This window comes from Ricinus communis, chromosome 7 (assembly GCF_019578655.1).
Source record: "Ricinus communis isolate WT05 ecotype wild-type chromosome 7, ASM1957865v1, whole genome shotgun sequence".
NCBI lineage: Eukaryota > Viridiplantae > Streptophyta > Magnoliopsida > Malpighiales > Euphorbiaceae > Ricinus > Ricinus communis.
In genome coordinates, this window is record NC_063262.1 from 17,629,953 (window position 1) to 17,646,785 (window position 16,833).

At 28.7% G+C, this 16,833-nt stretch overlaps 1 protein-coding gene and 1 long non-coding RNA gene across 2 annotated transcripts; one reads left to right on the forward strand and one right to left on the reverse strand.

Annotated features, from left to right (window-relative positions):
• Positions 1-3,273: 3,273 nt before the first annotated feature.
• Positions 3,274-6,144, reverse strand: LOC8259927 (G-type lectin S-receptor-like serine/threonine-protein kinase At2g19130). Its single transcript, XM_015715554.3, has one exon. The coding sequence runs from the start codon at positions 6,000-6,002 to the stop codon at positions 3,516-3,518; it is 2,487 nt and encodes an 828-aa protein (XP_015571040.2). The 5' UTR covers positions 6,003-6,144; the 3' UTR covers positions 3,274-3,515.
• Positions 6,145-7,978: 1,834 nt separating this feature from the next.
• Positions 7,979-8,564, forward strand: LOC125370503. Its single transcript, XR_007216536.1, has 2 exons — positions 7,979-8,149; positions 8,235-8,564. It is a non-coding gene; the product is annotated as an uncharacterized LOC125370503 (long non-coding RNA).
• Positions 8,565-16,833: the final 8,269 nt, after the last annotated feature.

Consider the following 16,833-nt stretch of genomic DNA (forward strand, 5'->3'; position numbering starts at 1 on the left):
ACAAACAGGTGCAGCAAAATAATTGAATGTGCCCTAATTCTATTTTTCTTCCTTTGAGAGTCTCTAATGGACTCAAATTTTTTAGTTTGACACTTGGTAACCTATTAATGAGATACGTGGCGGTTAAGATGGCATCCGACCAATAGGTATTTGGGACATTATTTTGAAAAAGGAGGATTCTAGTAACTTCGAGAAGGTGCCTGTTTTTTTTTTCTGAGGCTCCATTTTGTTCAGGAGTGCTAAAGCATGTAGCTTGATGCAAAATTTCTTCCCTTTTAAAGAATTCTAAAAAAAATTGTTTATGTATTCAGTGCCATTGTCAGATCAAAAGATTTTGATTTGGCTTCATACTAATATTTTACAAAATTAAAAAATTCTTGAAAGCAAGTAAATACCTTATTTATTCCTTTTAACAAATAAACTCAGCTAGTGCAGGAGTAATCATCAAATGTAACAAAATATTTGAAATGATTATAAGACTCAATGGGGGCGGATCCCCAAACATCAGAATGTATTAATTCAAATTTTTTTCAGAAACGCTAGAAGATAAAAAAAAATGGTAATCGAGTTTGTTTAAAAAATTTGCAAACATCACACCGACTGGAATTTAAGTTGTAATAAAATAGTTTATTTAAAACTTGATCAAAATGGATGTCCAAACCGCTAATTCATCAACATGTCTTGATCAATCGAGCTCATCGACATAAGACATTGATTGGTAGGATCCTTTAGGTAGTACAACTCATTTTCTAATTGTCCTTCACCAATCGTCTTCCCTGTAATTCGGTCCTGGAATAGCACAGTAATTGGTGAGAATATGACATTACAGTTTAAATCACGAGTTAATTTATCAACAGACAATAAATTTGACTTAAAGTCGGGTAAGAATAAGATATTTTTTATATTTTTGTTAAATAATTGAGTCGTGCCAAAACCATGAATTTTGGCTTTGTTTCCATTAGCAACAATCATATGTTGGGAATCTGCAATGTGAGCAAAGTTTTATAATCTTGTTGGATCACAGGTCATGTGATCGGTAGCGTCGGAATTAATAATCCAATTATTTATATTTTGGCATGTATTTGCAAATTTTAATGATGAATTTAGGGAATTTGATACCGAGCCTGACCCATTCAATTGTTATTGCTGGACCAAGGCTTGGATTTAAGAAAGCAATTGTGTTAATTGCATGGTGGGTGTTGCGGGTCAGATCCGGGTCGGATTTGGGTCGGGTCAACTAGGTTAGATCCGGGTCAGGTTAATTGTCCGGGTCAGGTCAATGCATGAACCTCGGATCCGGGTCGGGTCAGTTATCCGGTTCGGGTTATTTCATAACCCTCGGATCTAGTGTATATTGGCTTAGACCCACTGGACATTTGCTCACCCTTTTCATTAGGATTTTCTCTCTTACTCGCCCCGTCGAATTTTCTTTCTCTTTCTCCTCTCTTCGTCCCTCCAGCGATGTTCTCCTGTTCCCACCCTCGACTCAGCCTCAACTGGGGGTGAAGATGTCAACAACTGTTGCGATGATGGCCTATTTCTTACAGTGGTCGCATCTTTCGATGTTGCTTGGTCCTCCTTTCTGTCAGGCCGTTTCGTGGGAGTTGAAGCGTCGAGTGGAGTACGCTCGATTCTCTGTGATGTCAGGGTTGAGATATGGGTTCATCGTTTTTCTTCGTGTCTCTTCTCGCTGAATAATGGCCATTACAACTTCAATCGTTGGAAGCTCAGTGGACATGAGGATTTGCGATCTCATGGCTTCGTAGCTTGAGTCCAATCCTCTCAGGTAAGTATAGACCAAATCATGTTCTGCTCTCTTCTGTATTTTTTCTGCGCCAGTTGTCAGTGGGAGGTAGTTTTGCAGTTCTTCCCATCTAGTCAGTACTCGGTCACGTATTCTGAGTAGTTTCTGGTGCCTTGCTTGATTTGAGATAGTTCCTGTTTTAGGTTAAAAATGTAGGCAGAATTTTGCTAGTGGTCGTATAAATTTTTTATTTTTTTCCAGATGGCTTTCAATGATCCAGGTAACATGCATAGCCGGGAAATTTGAGATTCCATGGTGTTGGAGACATCTATATGACCATATGGTCTGTCGTTTGCCATTCTTCTATTTTCTCTATCTCTTCTTTTATTGGAGCTTCTAGGTTAATTGGTCCGGGTCTGTCTCTGGTTCCTGTGATGAACCCTAATACCTTTTTGCCGCTGACAGACTTTGACCATTCAAAGTAGTTTTGGTTGTCTTTCAGCACTATGCTGGTTAATTTGGTGATGTCGTTTTAGGACATGGTTGGTTTTGTTTTGAAACAGAGGAGGTCTTCTGGCCTCTTTCTCTGTTGATGATTGCGGTGGTTGTGATGAAGTTTATAGGCTTGAAACCTACTCTGATACCATGTTAGAATTTGAAGGATCAATGATGAATTCTTGTTATTGTGAAAGATTTTGAGATTACAGGATGCAATAGTATTGCATATATATTTACATGTCCAACGGTTACCTATGTCCTATACAACGTATATTTCTGTAATAGAAAAGATTGAAGTGGCCTTTCTTCCTTAGGGAAGAAAGGTTGCTCTTTTTTCCTGAGAGCCTGTGATGACATGTCTGTACAGCAAAAAGTCTGTACAGACCTGAAGCTCCTACTTTCTGTTTCCAGCTTTTCTGCTTTACTTCCATATTTTTTTCTTTTAACATTTTTATTTTTAAAGAATAAATAGTGCATTTGAATTTTATTTTATAAAAAACTATTTAAAAATAAAAAATTTAACAGATATAAAAAATACATTAAAGATACTCTAAATAAAATATTTAACTTTATATATAAACATTCTTCAAAATTATATTTATTGTAAAAACTATATTCTTTAAAATAAAATGAAGAGCTGCTGTGTACCACCGGAGCCTTTGAACAGTGTCCACCAAAGATATCAATAATCGAGAGTCATCACACAAGACCTATTCAAAGAAAAAATAATTTTCCGTTTCCCCTTCCTCGACGAGCACTTGGCAATAAACCCATAACCATACCTGCAGGCATACTCGATTAAGCCGACCTTTAATACATAAAAATAAAGGGTAATTTGTTCATTTGTAAATGTGCAAATCTGATTTCATTCTTTATTACGGTGCTATGATGCAATATTTTTACAGAATAGAATAAGAGGTTGTCCTTTTTAGCATTATTCAAACGTCATTGCTTCTATTTTATCTCGAACATAATCCAAGCGTTCACTATAAATCTTAATGCTGAGAAGTATAGATTTCAACCAAAAAAAAAAAACAAAAAGAGGATTCCAATTCTATTTCTAAATCTTACTCTGTTGGATATAACATAATAAGAAACTTACTACTGTAATAATCATAGTTGGCCAGTTGATATTGTAAAGCTGGCCTTTGATTGAATATAAAACCATACATGTCAGCAAAAACGACTAGAAATGACAAACTACAATCTGTTTTCCCTTATAATACAGAATTTAACTTGCTTGAAGGGTAATCCTTGCTATGTCATTTCTCTTTTAAGACTTGGAACTGGTAGATGATATGTTGCTTTTGGCCTGTGAGGAAGCATTGGAAGTGTTGCTTTGTGCCTGCGATTGGGAACCCTGGCTAGAGGATGATTCTGTGAAGAAAATAATGTGCTCCTGGTTGTCAACAAACACTTGAAGTGATCTTGGAATTGGAGGTAGGTTCACATTCAAGACTCCCTCAAGAATCTGAACTACCTGGCTCATTGTTGGCCTTTGGGTTTCCTCATCTTGGATGCACCAGCAAGCAACTTTACATACTCTTGTTAGCTCATCAGGATCAGCATTCCCGTCCAACCCAGGATCCAATAGGCTAAGGATGTCTCCAGCTTCAGTCAATTGTCTTGCAACCGACGTTGGGAAGAAATGCACTACTCTATCTTCAGATTGCTCGGAGTTTCTCCGTCCGGATACAAGTTCAAAAAGCATCATTCCATAGCTGTAAACATCAGCTTTGACTGTTATAGCCACTCCTGAAATCCACTCTGGCGCAAGATAGCCTCTTGTCCCTCTCATTGTTGTTAGAACCCTGCTAAAATCGCGCCCAACAAGCTTTGCCAGGCCAAAATCTGCCACTTTTGGGCAAAACTCAGCATCTAAAAGGATGTTCTCAGGCTTAATGTCGCAATGTATGATGCAATCCCTGCATTTCTCATGGAGATAGGCCAACCCTCTAGCTGTCCCCAGAGCAACATTATACCTTGTATTCCAGTCAACGACATTGGAGTCCTTTGCATGGAAGAGGTGGAAGTCAAGAGAACCCTTCGGCATATAATCATAAACCAGTAGCCTTTTTGTACCCTCGGAGCAGAAGCCACGAAGGCGAACAAGATTGACATGCTGGATTGTTCCAATGGTGCTGACTTCTGTGCGGAATTGCTTCTCTCCTTGGCTGATGCTTTCTAGCTTCTTGACAGCAATGACACTTGAATCCGGCAATGTCCCTTTAAAGACAGAACCAAAACCTCCTCCACCCAGCTTTTCCGAGAAATTCTTTGTTGCATGTTGTAAATCTTTGTACCCAAAAGCAATCAAGGAACCGTCCACTGATTTACCCATTCTGATTGTCCTCTTCCTCCTCATGATCACAAGGAGAACAAGGACAAGGAGAACCACCGCCACCGCTGAACCCACAACTGCTCCGATAACAACTCCCTTGTTATCCTTAGAGCTTGAAAGCTCAGAAGCTGCAAGCCTGAGATAGAGAGTTTTCCCCTTAGAGTCACCATCTGCAAGCTGTTTTAGATCCATGAGATCCCCAATCCAAATTGAACACTGGTTGTTGTCATAAGCATAAGCAGTGCAAGAGCAATTGCTCAAGCAGTTCGATTCACATTCTTTGGCACTCCCAACTGCCAGTGTCAGTGAATTGTCAAGCAAACCCATATTTAGATTAGGTAAAAATCCATCTCTTTTCCCATTAACAAGACTAGAATTCCCACACTGCAGATCAGTATTCCTCACACACCCACCAGAATAAACCTCAGAATTCCAATCATTTGTCACCTCTGGAACAAAACCTGTCAAACAATGACAGAAAGGCTGGGATTTCAGATTGCAACTCCCGAAAGCCCCACAATAAGCATAAACCTCACACTGCACTCTTGGTTGAGACCAAAACAAATTCCACTGCGCTGCAGGCTCCAACCATGACTGTTGCTGAATCTGCCCTCCAACATCCATCACGAATCGAGAGATAATAGAATTATTATAAAGAGAATAAGTGAAATAGTTTTCTGTTGCATCGCTATAGTAGCTGAAGTTGTAGATATAGTTCAATCTCATTTCAGGCACCAAGCTAAAGATTTGTCCATTCCAAGTTCCACTGGTCCAAAAAATTTTGGAATTATTCCACAGGATATAATATTGACTAGTTCCATTCGGGTCTAGCTCAAGAGAAAATAGACCTGGAGCAGGATCTTCTTTATTTTTCCATGAAACAAGACGTGTATTTTTTCCAGTAATTTTGTTTAAACCAATTTTGGCTCCAGGAAGCCATGTATCAGCAGGATGATCAAAACTCTGCCATAATGTCTCCGATGAATTATTACTACTTCCATTCAAAACAAGATTTCCAGTATCATTAAGTACTGCTTCTACAGTACCAGAACTTGAAGGGGTCAAATTTGTTGACCAAATGGGGATTTTGGACTCATTAAAAAGAACTAAATTACCATCTGATATTCTCAACTCAGAAGAAAATTTATCAGAAACTGGTGTCGCTCTATTCGCAACCCAAACAAAAGTCCTCTGTGAAACTCTATTGTACCATATACCTATATAGAATTTTGAGCTATTACCTGGATTGAAGAATCCCAGTTTAAAGACACCTCCAGCAGAAACAATGGTTTGATCACCAGAAAGTGGTTGAGTTGCAGTGATTTTATCTGCTGCAAAAGAGACATGGAAACTGAGAGAAAAGTAGCACAGGGAAAGAAGACATAGTTTTAACCATGCCATGTTCTTGATGACATCCATGGTTTGCTCAAGAATTCTGCAGGCAAGCAATGAAGTAGATATTTTGAAGTAGCTGAATAATTGTAGTACAAGGTCTTAGAAAAAGAGAGGAGAATGGGTCTCTTTAAGCTGCTAATGCTGAGACACAAGACAAATTCTGCTAAAAGATGAAAGAAAAGAAGGCTGTTGTTGTGGTGCGTCCATCAGTCAATCCATGGAAGTCAAAGCTTTCTCCCGAACTTACTACTATACCCTTTTGTTCTGTTGTAAAATAATGAAATCAATTTTTTCTGGCATTTGTTGTTTAAAATAGGCTTCTTGAGCTAAAAACTAGAAAACCAATAATAATAAAAAATTATTAATAAAGTTTCTTTGAAATCCAGCAAGACATATGACTTTTCCAGATGTATTCACGATATAAATAAATGAATGGAACTTAACTTCAGTGTTTCACCCATAGCATTGACTGATTAATACATTTGTATATTTTGATTTTCATAACTTATATTATTATTATTTTAATTATGAATAATAATAATAATTTAATATATTATAACTTATAGTCATTTGCTATATTTCTAAAAGATAATATATTTTAATTTAAAATATTTTTATATGTTTCTTTTAATAAAAATATTTATTATTCTAAAATTTTATTAAATGTAAATAAATATAGAAATTATTTATAATATTTATAAATTAATTAATTAATTAATTATATATTGATACTGTAAATAATATTATTGTCCTATCTTTAAGATAATAAAATATTTTAGAATCAAAAATAAATTATCAATTAACATATAACATCATAATATAATTAAAATATTATTTTTGAAATTAGAGTTATTATATATTTAAAATATATTTATTAATTAATATATTAACTAGACGATAATAGAGAAGTTATATATTAACATAATACTTATGTCAAAAATAAATTTATATATATATAAATAATGATTTTATATATCAAAATAAGTAAATATATAAAAATAATTTTATCTCTTATTTTATTAATTATATATATACTTCTTTTAGAATTATAAATTATTATATAGTTAAAAATTAATTATTAATAACAGTAATACTTAAATATAATTAAAAAATTCAAGATTAAAATTATCATTTAATTAATAAATAATTTATAAATTAATAAATTAATATAAAAATTATAAAATTATATGAGATTTAAATTTCATGTTCGAAAATAGTAATACATATCAATTGAATTTTATGCCTCAAATGAGATATATATATAACAAAAATTCAATAATTGAAGTAATTAGCCATATCAAATCACATCCAAAATTTTAAATCCCTTTTCATTTTTCAAATTTTATAGTTAATATATTAATTATATTTATACAAATTTATATTAAAATAAAATTATAAATTAATATCATAAGCACATGCTAAAATTATATTTATATTAAATATATCAGTTTGATATATAAGAGTAAATTTATATTTAAAAAGAGTAAATATTTTTATTAAAAAATTATTTGATTATGGATTAATATTAGATAAGAGATACTTCATTATCATGTGAGTATCCGAGTTAATTAAAATTGAACCATTATTAAATCTAATAATAAAAAATAAAGTTAAGCTAGAATCCAACATTTTATATTGAAAGTGTGAATTAGACGTCCAAGAAGGGGTGAATTGGATTTCTCAAAAAATCTATGGTTAAAATCTAAACTAATTAATATGCTACTTATGTGATAAACTTTACGGGAGTTTTCAAGTTGACTATTAGATACCTACAACAGTAAGTTAGCTACTTTAATTCATATCTCAACTATAATAGATCATATGCTTTATTTGTTTGAATGAGTAAGAGAGTTGAGATGAAAATGATGTCTAATGTTTATTTGAAAACAGTTAAATGTTTGAATAGACGATATTGAGTTTAAAGGCTTAATAGACAACTAATTATGCATTAAAAAGGAATATCTTATGAATTCAAATAAATAAAAATCGACCCAGTAATTTATCATGATTCGGTAAACATCCATTCCTTAAGGATTACCCTTAAGATTATTTCTACTATTTGATTCTATTAACGGCTACGGACCACGCCTTATAGGGACTAGTGACCATTCTCATTTTTGCCATGGCACTTTCTTTGATGCTACCAGGTGATGCACGCACAATTGATCCAGGTAAAACCGAATCACACTTTTTGTGTAAATATTTGCGCACAAAAATAGTTTTAAAATATGTCCAATGTGTAACTCTACCTTGCAGGCCTTGGTGGATTCAGGCCTAAATATTGCCCAACTTGTCTTTGTGCGGCACCTCCACCACCAGGTTCCTGCTGCAAGTGCCGTGGCGGAAGTGCTATTTCTACTGTGGCCCCGGCTACTAAGGGCTCTCCCTAGTTTGCCTTCTTAAGATGCTTCTGAGACCTGAATAAGTCATTAGCGGAGTAATAAGAGAGTCTCGTGGTCCAGTTGGCATATATATATATATATATATATTTCATTTCTGTAAGATACTTCATGTTTATGGTATGAGAAATAACAGTATCGGTTCCAAGTACTGGTTTTTATTTAAATAAATGTTTTTTTTATTATTTCTCAATCATTTAGAATTGCATCATATGCTCTATATAACAGTACCCCTACAAGCTTTTAACTTCTCTTTAATTCCTAAAATAAGAAGTGAAATCCCTTTTAAGAGGCTCTTAACTTTATTTGTTTTTTTTTTCTTTTTCAAAAAATAAGTTTTAATTCACCGCTCATTTTTTTTTAAATTTTCGAGAGCAAATAATTCACCAAAAAATATATACAGTAAAAACTAATATTTACGTAGTTTTCAATCTTTTTCTTTACTTTTTCTTTTCTAATGAATTATTATATAAAATAAAGATAGGAACGTTATTGGAACATGAATAATTTTTAAAATAGATAAAAATAAAGAGTTATATAATTTATGATATATAATAGAGAGTATAATAGAAATGTTAATTTTTTAGCTACAAATGGAAAAGATGACTCAAATTTAAAATTTAACTTTAAATAAATATACATCTATTATCATAATATAAATGTATTAGCCGTTAGATGCTGTAGAGGTTATAATGTTACAAAAAAATTTAATCTCATAACTAATTGATGGAGTTATTTTAGAGATATGATAATCTCTTTTTTTAATTTTGATAGATTCTTTTTGGTTCATCCAATAATACAAATTATCTTTTTATTTTTAATTATTAATTGAATAATTAAATATCTGAAGTGTCATTCATTAATTAATATAAATATCAATTAATTTATTTATTTTTTTAACTTTAATTTTTAAAAATTTTAGTACATATTTCTTTTTATTTGAACATCATCAATTATAAATGAGTTGGCAAATTCATTAATTTTTAGATTGTTGTGAAATATATTAAAAAACTTATCTGTATATTAAGAATTTACTAAGAATATTTTAATAAAAAAATATTAAAAACAATAATATTAATTAAAATAATAAAAGTTCTCATTCTTATAAATCAAAAATTGCATCCAGTGCTAGTTAAGGTTGTGCAATCCAAGATGCTTTCTCCTTTGGAAATATCGTAGTATGTATTTCAACTTGTGATGTCATGTATACATAAGCACAATTGGACTTCTGGCGTCAAAAAAACATATAAATTTATTTTTAAATTTATATATTTAACTTAAATGAAAACTTATTAAAATTTTAATCCATTCATTTTATAAATTTTGTTATCACTAAATTAAATTCTAATAATATAAATATAATTTTTAAATAAATTTATATTAATAAATAATATATTTCTCCAGAATACTAACTGAATTTATATCTTTCCTGAATTTTATCAGTTTAGACGATCTAACCAATTTAGAAAAGAAATGCCCTCCCTATTTCTCTACTCATTTTATTTATGATAGATTCATTTATAATAATCTTTTTATTCCATTAGCTGTAAGACTGATTTCATTTTAAATTTTTTTTGTCACTTTTCTCTTATATTTTTTAGTTTTATGATTTTTAATAATAATTATTCCAAACAAAATAATTTCAACTGAAAATAACAAAAACGTTTATTATTTTAATGTTTATTAATAATAAACTCGAGATTCTAAAAGTTAAATATAAATTTTCTTTGGAAATTATTAAATAAAAAAAATGCTTTTTCAATATGTGTTACTAAAAAAAGTGAAATAAAGATTATATTTTTTATTCAAAAATATTGCTATTATGTATTTTACAGCATTATATATATATACACACGACGCGTTAACTTTTATCTAAACCAGATTTGGGCAATTTGGTCATTTACAAATGTGGATAGCTCAGCAGTCATCCACCTCGTGCGCACTACACGAAACACAAATTTTATTATCACAAGATAAATAAATAAATAACAATTAGAAAAGTCAAACTTAATAATTTCCAAATCCACCGTTTTATGGGGCCTTCTAGATACTAAATTTGATTTCTACGGTCTAACTTTTGTTTAGCAACTTTCGTAACGAGTATTGAATTCTATTTAATTTCTTACAATTTTTCTTTTGATAAAAAGTATTTACATATTTAGATTAAAAATTTGAAAAGATTGAAATTGGTTAAATATATATTTTTATTTACAGAGCTAAAGTATAAATAAAATTTTATATATTACTATTATTCTTTTTTTTTTTACAAAATATAATGATTTTACTCTTCATTCATTATAGAAAGTACAAATTTATCTCTTGAAAAGTAAATGATACCACAATAAATATACGATTCTTTTTTATTTCAATATTATTATGTTATTAGTTTATATGACACATCAGATTTTAACTCTAAATTATAGTTAGTGTCAAGGACTATTGTTTATATCAAAAATTTCTATTTTACTTAAATTTTTTTAACTATAACTAGTACTATTAAATAGTCAAAACGTAAATTACACAATTCAAGACAATGGTTTTATCTCTGCATAATAAGACGAATATTATATTAAAATGACTCTAGAAATACAAGTATTTTAAGCAAATTAAATATAAGATAATGAAACCAAGTTTTTAAAAATACACTTATCTAATTAATAATGGTTTCATATATATATATATATACATATATATTCCAATATTATTCGTATAAATTATTATTATAATATATAAATATTTATTAGGTAATATATAATTAAATATTCATTAAATATATTATATTTAATGTTTTTGTATACAATAGGATTTTTTTTTAACTAATTACATATATATCTACAAAATTTAGTGGGTAATTTTAACATCAAATAAAGAAATAACATTAAATTTGATCCTTAATTTTTGCAGTCAAGCTTAATTTGGCCTCTTTTTACTTTTACGGCCAATTTAACTATAAATTTCACGAATAGGTTTAATTTAGCATTTTTTAAACTAGTCAGTTGGACACAATATAACAAGAGCATTAAAAATTGGCTAAATTGAGTCTAACTACAAAATTTGAAGGCAAAATTAACTTTATTCTATTTTTAAGTGTTGTTCCTTAATGCACCAAAGGAGGGAGAGGGGATGAATTGGTGTTTGATAAGGTAATCGACAATTTAAAAATTAATCAAATGAGTAAGAGACGAAGGAAAAGAATAAATACAAGAGGTTTATAGTGATTTGGTTATTAACCAACTCTATATCCACTCTATAATCTCCAATTAGGTTAATCCTTATCAAAAATATACTGGGAGTTTTCCTAAGTTCACTCCAAAACTTAGTGCTTTGGCTCACACCTAATCTTACAACTTGTATTTAAGGCTAGCATACAACTTTAGAAGAGTTTTAGACCCAAGCTAACTCTTAAACCCAAATCCAAGTGTTTAAGGCTCATATCGAAACCTCAAAAGGGCTATTATTTCTCTTATAATAACTTAAACAAGATTAAAACATAAGAAATTGATTACAAGATGTTGTAAAATTAAAGTGCAATAATTTGGCTATAAAAAGGTTATTGATCAACCATAAATGTTCTTTAGCGGAGGTATTTATAGAGCCCTGTTGTTGTTGCTACACTTGAATAACGGCCACGCTTGCTAAAGCGCAATCGCAAAGCTTGAAAATGATTATTAAAGTTGCAAGGAATCTTTTCCATGTGGCACTCAGACATTGGTTTTCAAGAGATAACCATTAGCAATCTCTCTATAGGCATGGATATCGCGGTCCTAATATTGTCATGGCGGTCGCAATTTCATCTCCTCCATATAACCCTTCAAAGTGTCTTGCATTGCGGTCGTGATAGAGGTCACTATATGCATTGTACTCAAATTTTTATTTATCATAGTCACGAGACGCTTATCATGGTCATAATTTCAAGGATGCTTCATCAGCCATTGAAAATTCAACTTTCGCAGTTACTATGAATGTATTTTGTTCACGATTTAGGAGACAACAATAAATCCTAAGTGTTTCGAACTCCAAATGGAAAATACTTCAAGTCCTACATAAAAACCACTTGGAATCAATTAAAAAATAATAATATACATAGAATCACCATCAACATTAACAAACACATTAATCCATCACTATAAGAGGTTGAACTCAATCTAAAATACTAAAGGCATTGCCAACATCAACACCAAAACCATGTCATAATCAACATCTTTACTTTCTCAATAAACTAATTGAAAATTTAAAATATAAACTTAATATATAAATTGAATCATAAAATTAAATCAATTATAATTCAATGATTTTTTAAAGGGTTGAGTTGAGCTCGAATAAAAGTTGAGTAGCCAAATTAAGTTGGTGTTAAAAGCTAGGAGGTCAAATTTGACTATATAGTGCGCGCAACTCACTTTCTCAAGTCGAATTACCTCAAACGAATGTAGTTTGATTATGATATGTACGATGTTCTGATTTCTAATCTAGAGAATTGTAAGAGTAATAAAGGCCATTTCCTATTTATAGACATTCATAGTTTGAAAAATTCTTTTGATATATTTTTCATCATTGGCTTGGTCCTCAATTAACTCTCTGCCTTTGTGATAACATGTTGATGATTTCCACATTTTGCACAAGAGTGCAATGTCCCTGTCTATGAGCAGTAGCATTCTTACATCTCAGTTTGCAAAGGCATTGAGTTTGCGTTGTGTTTTATGCTAGATTAAACAACTTAAATTATTTGATGTTGATGTCGAGCTTGATGTTATGATGGTTGTTAATGCTGTTAGGGAAAGGGTTGAAGATGCTACTATTTTTTTGTTTTTAGTTGATGACTGTGCATCCATTCTTAAGCAGATTTCTAATAGCACAATCTCTAATGTTAGTAGATCTGCAAATTCTACAATGCACTTTTTAGCAAGAGCTGCAAATTCTTTGTTTGATCTAGTTTGTTGGGCCGATTTAAAGGTCAATTTGCCCCCTCAACTTGGAATCAATGAGCAATTTGCTCAGATTTTAACTTTTTAGTCCATTTTTACCCACCAACTTGGTAAAACCAACCAATTCAGTCCAAACTCTCACAAAATTAAGAGATTGATTCCACGCATCATGCAAAGCAAGTAAATTTTCAATTAAAAGACCTAATCAATAAGTAAAATTCAATTCAGTACTTAAAACTTCATATTAAGTATCAAGCTCAATTAAAATGAAATTACTAAATGATTTAAATTAAATAATAGTAACTAATTAGTAATTTTTTATCCAATTGACTAAATTATGCTAAAAATAAAACTAAAGCAAAAAATTTATCAATTAATTATTCTTATTAGGAATTAAGATTAATTATTTAAGAAATTAAAAATTTTATTCTAATAAAATTTGCATGAGTTTAATTTTATTATTTAATTTAAATTTTTATTAAAAATTATAATTTAATTATTTTTATTAGATATTATTATTAGATTATATTTAAATAATAATTTTATTTACAAATTATGTTACTAAGTTTAATACATAATATAAAGTTCAAGATAAATTTTACTTATTGATTAGGTCCTTCATTCACTTGCTTTACATGATGTGTGGAATCCAATCTCTTAATTTTATGTAAATTTGAATTGAATTGGCCGTTTTTGCCGAGTTGTTGGATAAAATAGACAAAATAATTAAAATATGAGTAAATTGGCCATTGATTCCAAGATGAGGGGGCAAATTGACTTTTAAGCCATTGGGGTTCTAATATCTCAAATTTCTTATTTGATGTACTTTTGTGTGATTTGAGTAAATAAAGTTCTTTCCTTTTTCAAAAAATAAATATTACAAGAAAGTAGCATAATTATTTTAGCAATTTAACCTACATTCTGGCGTATTTTCTTAGCTTTTCCATCGATACCAAATGAAATTTCAGCCAGAAAAAGGTATCACTATTGTCCAATTTATTTGAAATATCATATGGTAACATATATGTGTGTAAGGAGAGGGCATACATATTTATAAGAGGACCTTATTGATTGATCAATTAGATTATTTATAAATTAATTTTACTAATAAAAGACTTTATTGACTTAGTCTAACTTTAGAAATCCAACTCTATTATAATCTCAATATTGGTTGTAAAATAGGATTTTTAAACTAATAAAAATATAAATAAGATTTGATAACTATCATAACATATATAAAAGTGCGAATCGATGAGAACAATCAAATTTACTAATACATTATTTGGTTATAATCCATAAAATTTATGAAATTCATTGTGAATCTAAGATTATATACTTTAAATAGAGTGAAAGATAATTTAGTATTTTATATAATTAAATTTGTGTAGAATTTATTTATAACTAAATTAAATTTTAACAAAATAGATGAAATTTCCAAATGAATTCTACATTAGCTGCTCAATGTATTCCATTGCACTAAAATATATCTTTCAAATTTATCATTTTTATTTTACTTTCTCTCTCATGTATTTTCTCATATAAAATAATTTTTTTATAAATTTCAACCAAATATAGTATAAAAATATTTTAAAAATTATTTAGTTAATTGAATTAATTAATCACTAATTAACTTAATCTACTAAGAATAATATTAATAATCAATTATTATTGCAATAAGGTGGTGGCTGATGAAACTGGAAATTGTATCAGTATTTCTTAATTTATTAGTTAATATAATATTAAAAATATGATTTAAACACTATAATCTAAAATTAGAATCATTGTTTATTAACTGAAAAATAGTATATCAATTATATTTTTAATATTACTTATATATTTAATTTTAATTTAATTTTTAAAATAATTTATCATATTAATTACTATTTTAGAATTATTTTATTTTTTATTATATAGGAATGACGAATCAAATTGTTATAATACACATGGAAAGTATGTGACTGAAAAAATTAGTTATTAATAAATAAGTCTCCCTAAGGGCCTTTTAGCTCGGTTGATCAATGCAAGGGGTAGCTGGCAGCTGATGGCTGATGGCTGACAGTTAGTAGCTGGTAATTAATAAATTAAACTGTTTGATAAAATTTAATTAGCGGTTATTGTTAATATGTTAATATTTATTTTAAACCATTAAAGGTTTATTTTATTTTATAATATTATTCTTAATAATATAAATTAATAAAATAGCTTATAAGAATGAAAATATTATAATTATTTTATTTAACTCAATTGTATTTATTAATTATATTTTAATTAAAATAGAGATGATAAAATCAATAGTTGATTAGGACTAACTCATGTATTAGCTGTTGATTATTAAATCTTACTAAACAAGTTTAATATAGTTGTTGAGTGATAAACATCTGCACAAAATTTTTAAATCAAACACCCACTAGAGGCTGCATGCACCATCTAATTAATTATGTTATTATTTGATAATCGTTCATTGCGTTTATATTAGTAATTCACAATGCAATTGCATTACCAAGCATAAAATATCAACTTATGTATCTAAAATTATTTAAATTTAAATAATAATAATTTAAATTATTTTAATTCATAAGCATGCACATAAATAATATTTAATATTTTCTACATCCAAAAAGATATTTAATTATTATTATCCCAAATGGTGATAATGACTTGAATATATTTTTGATATCTAAGGCTTAGTTTTATATTTTTTAAAGTGTTTGTTATATGCTATCTTATTAAAATAGAATAATAATTTGTGTATAAGTTCTTAAATTAAATTAATATATTTTTTACAATATATGTAAATCTTAATTCTTTTGCAACAATATATTAAATTTGTTCATTGCTAGATACACATTTTATGAGGTATAAATAGATTAATTTATAGGTGAAATTAATATAATTTAATAATTTTATTATTATCTTAATACTAAAAATATTTATATGAATTTAAAGATATATATAATATTTTTACTTTAAAATGATAACGAGTCAAATACTTAATAATCACATGCAGCCACTGTAAATACAAAATTTATTTTCTTCTCACAAGAACATAGTCCATTTTTAATTTATATGTGGATCAAGATTTTATTAAATTTATTAATAAAATTTCAAAGCTATAATATTCATTTCTTTTTTAAATAATAAAATCGAGAATGTTGTTAATTAAAAAAAAAATTGTTAAACTAAAATATACAATTGATATTTTAAATTTTTAATAATTACAAGCCTCATATGATAATAATAAATACGAGTACTGCAAAAGTTAATTGATTATATTTTTATATTTTAATCAACTAATTTAATTTATTTTAATATAATATTCTTTAATACAACAATAATTAGTTCTATGACCTTTTAATTAATTTGATTATGATAATATGATATTATAATTATATTAATGCAATATAATAATTACAAAAAATTATATTAAAATAATATATTAAAATAGGAAGTATAATATATTTAATTTATTACAATATTTTTTGAGATAAATAATATATTTTTTATAGAAAAATAAGGTGAAAAGAATTATAGATT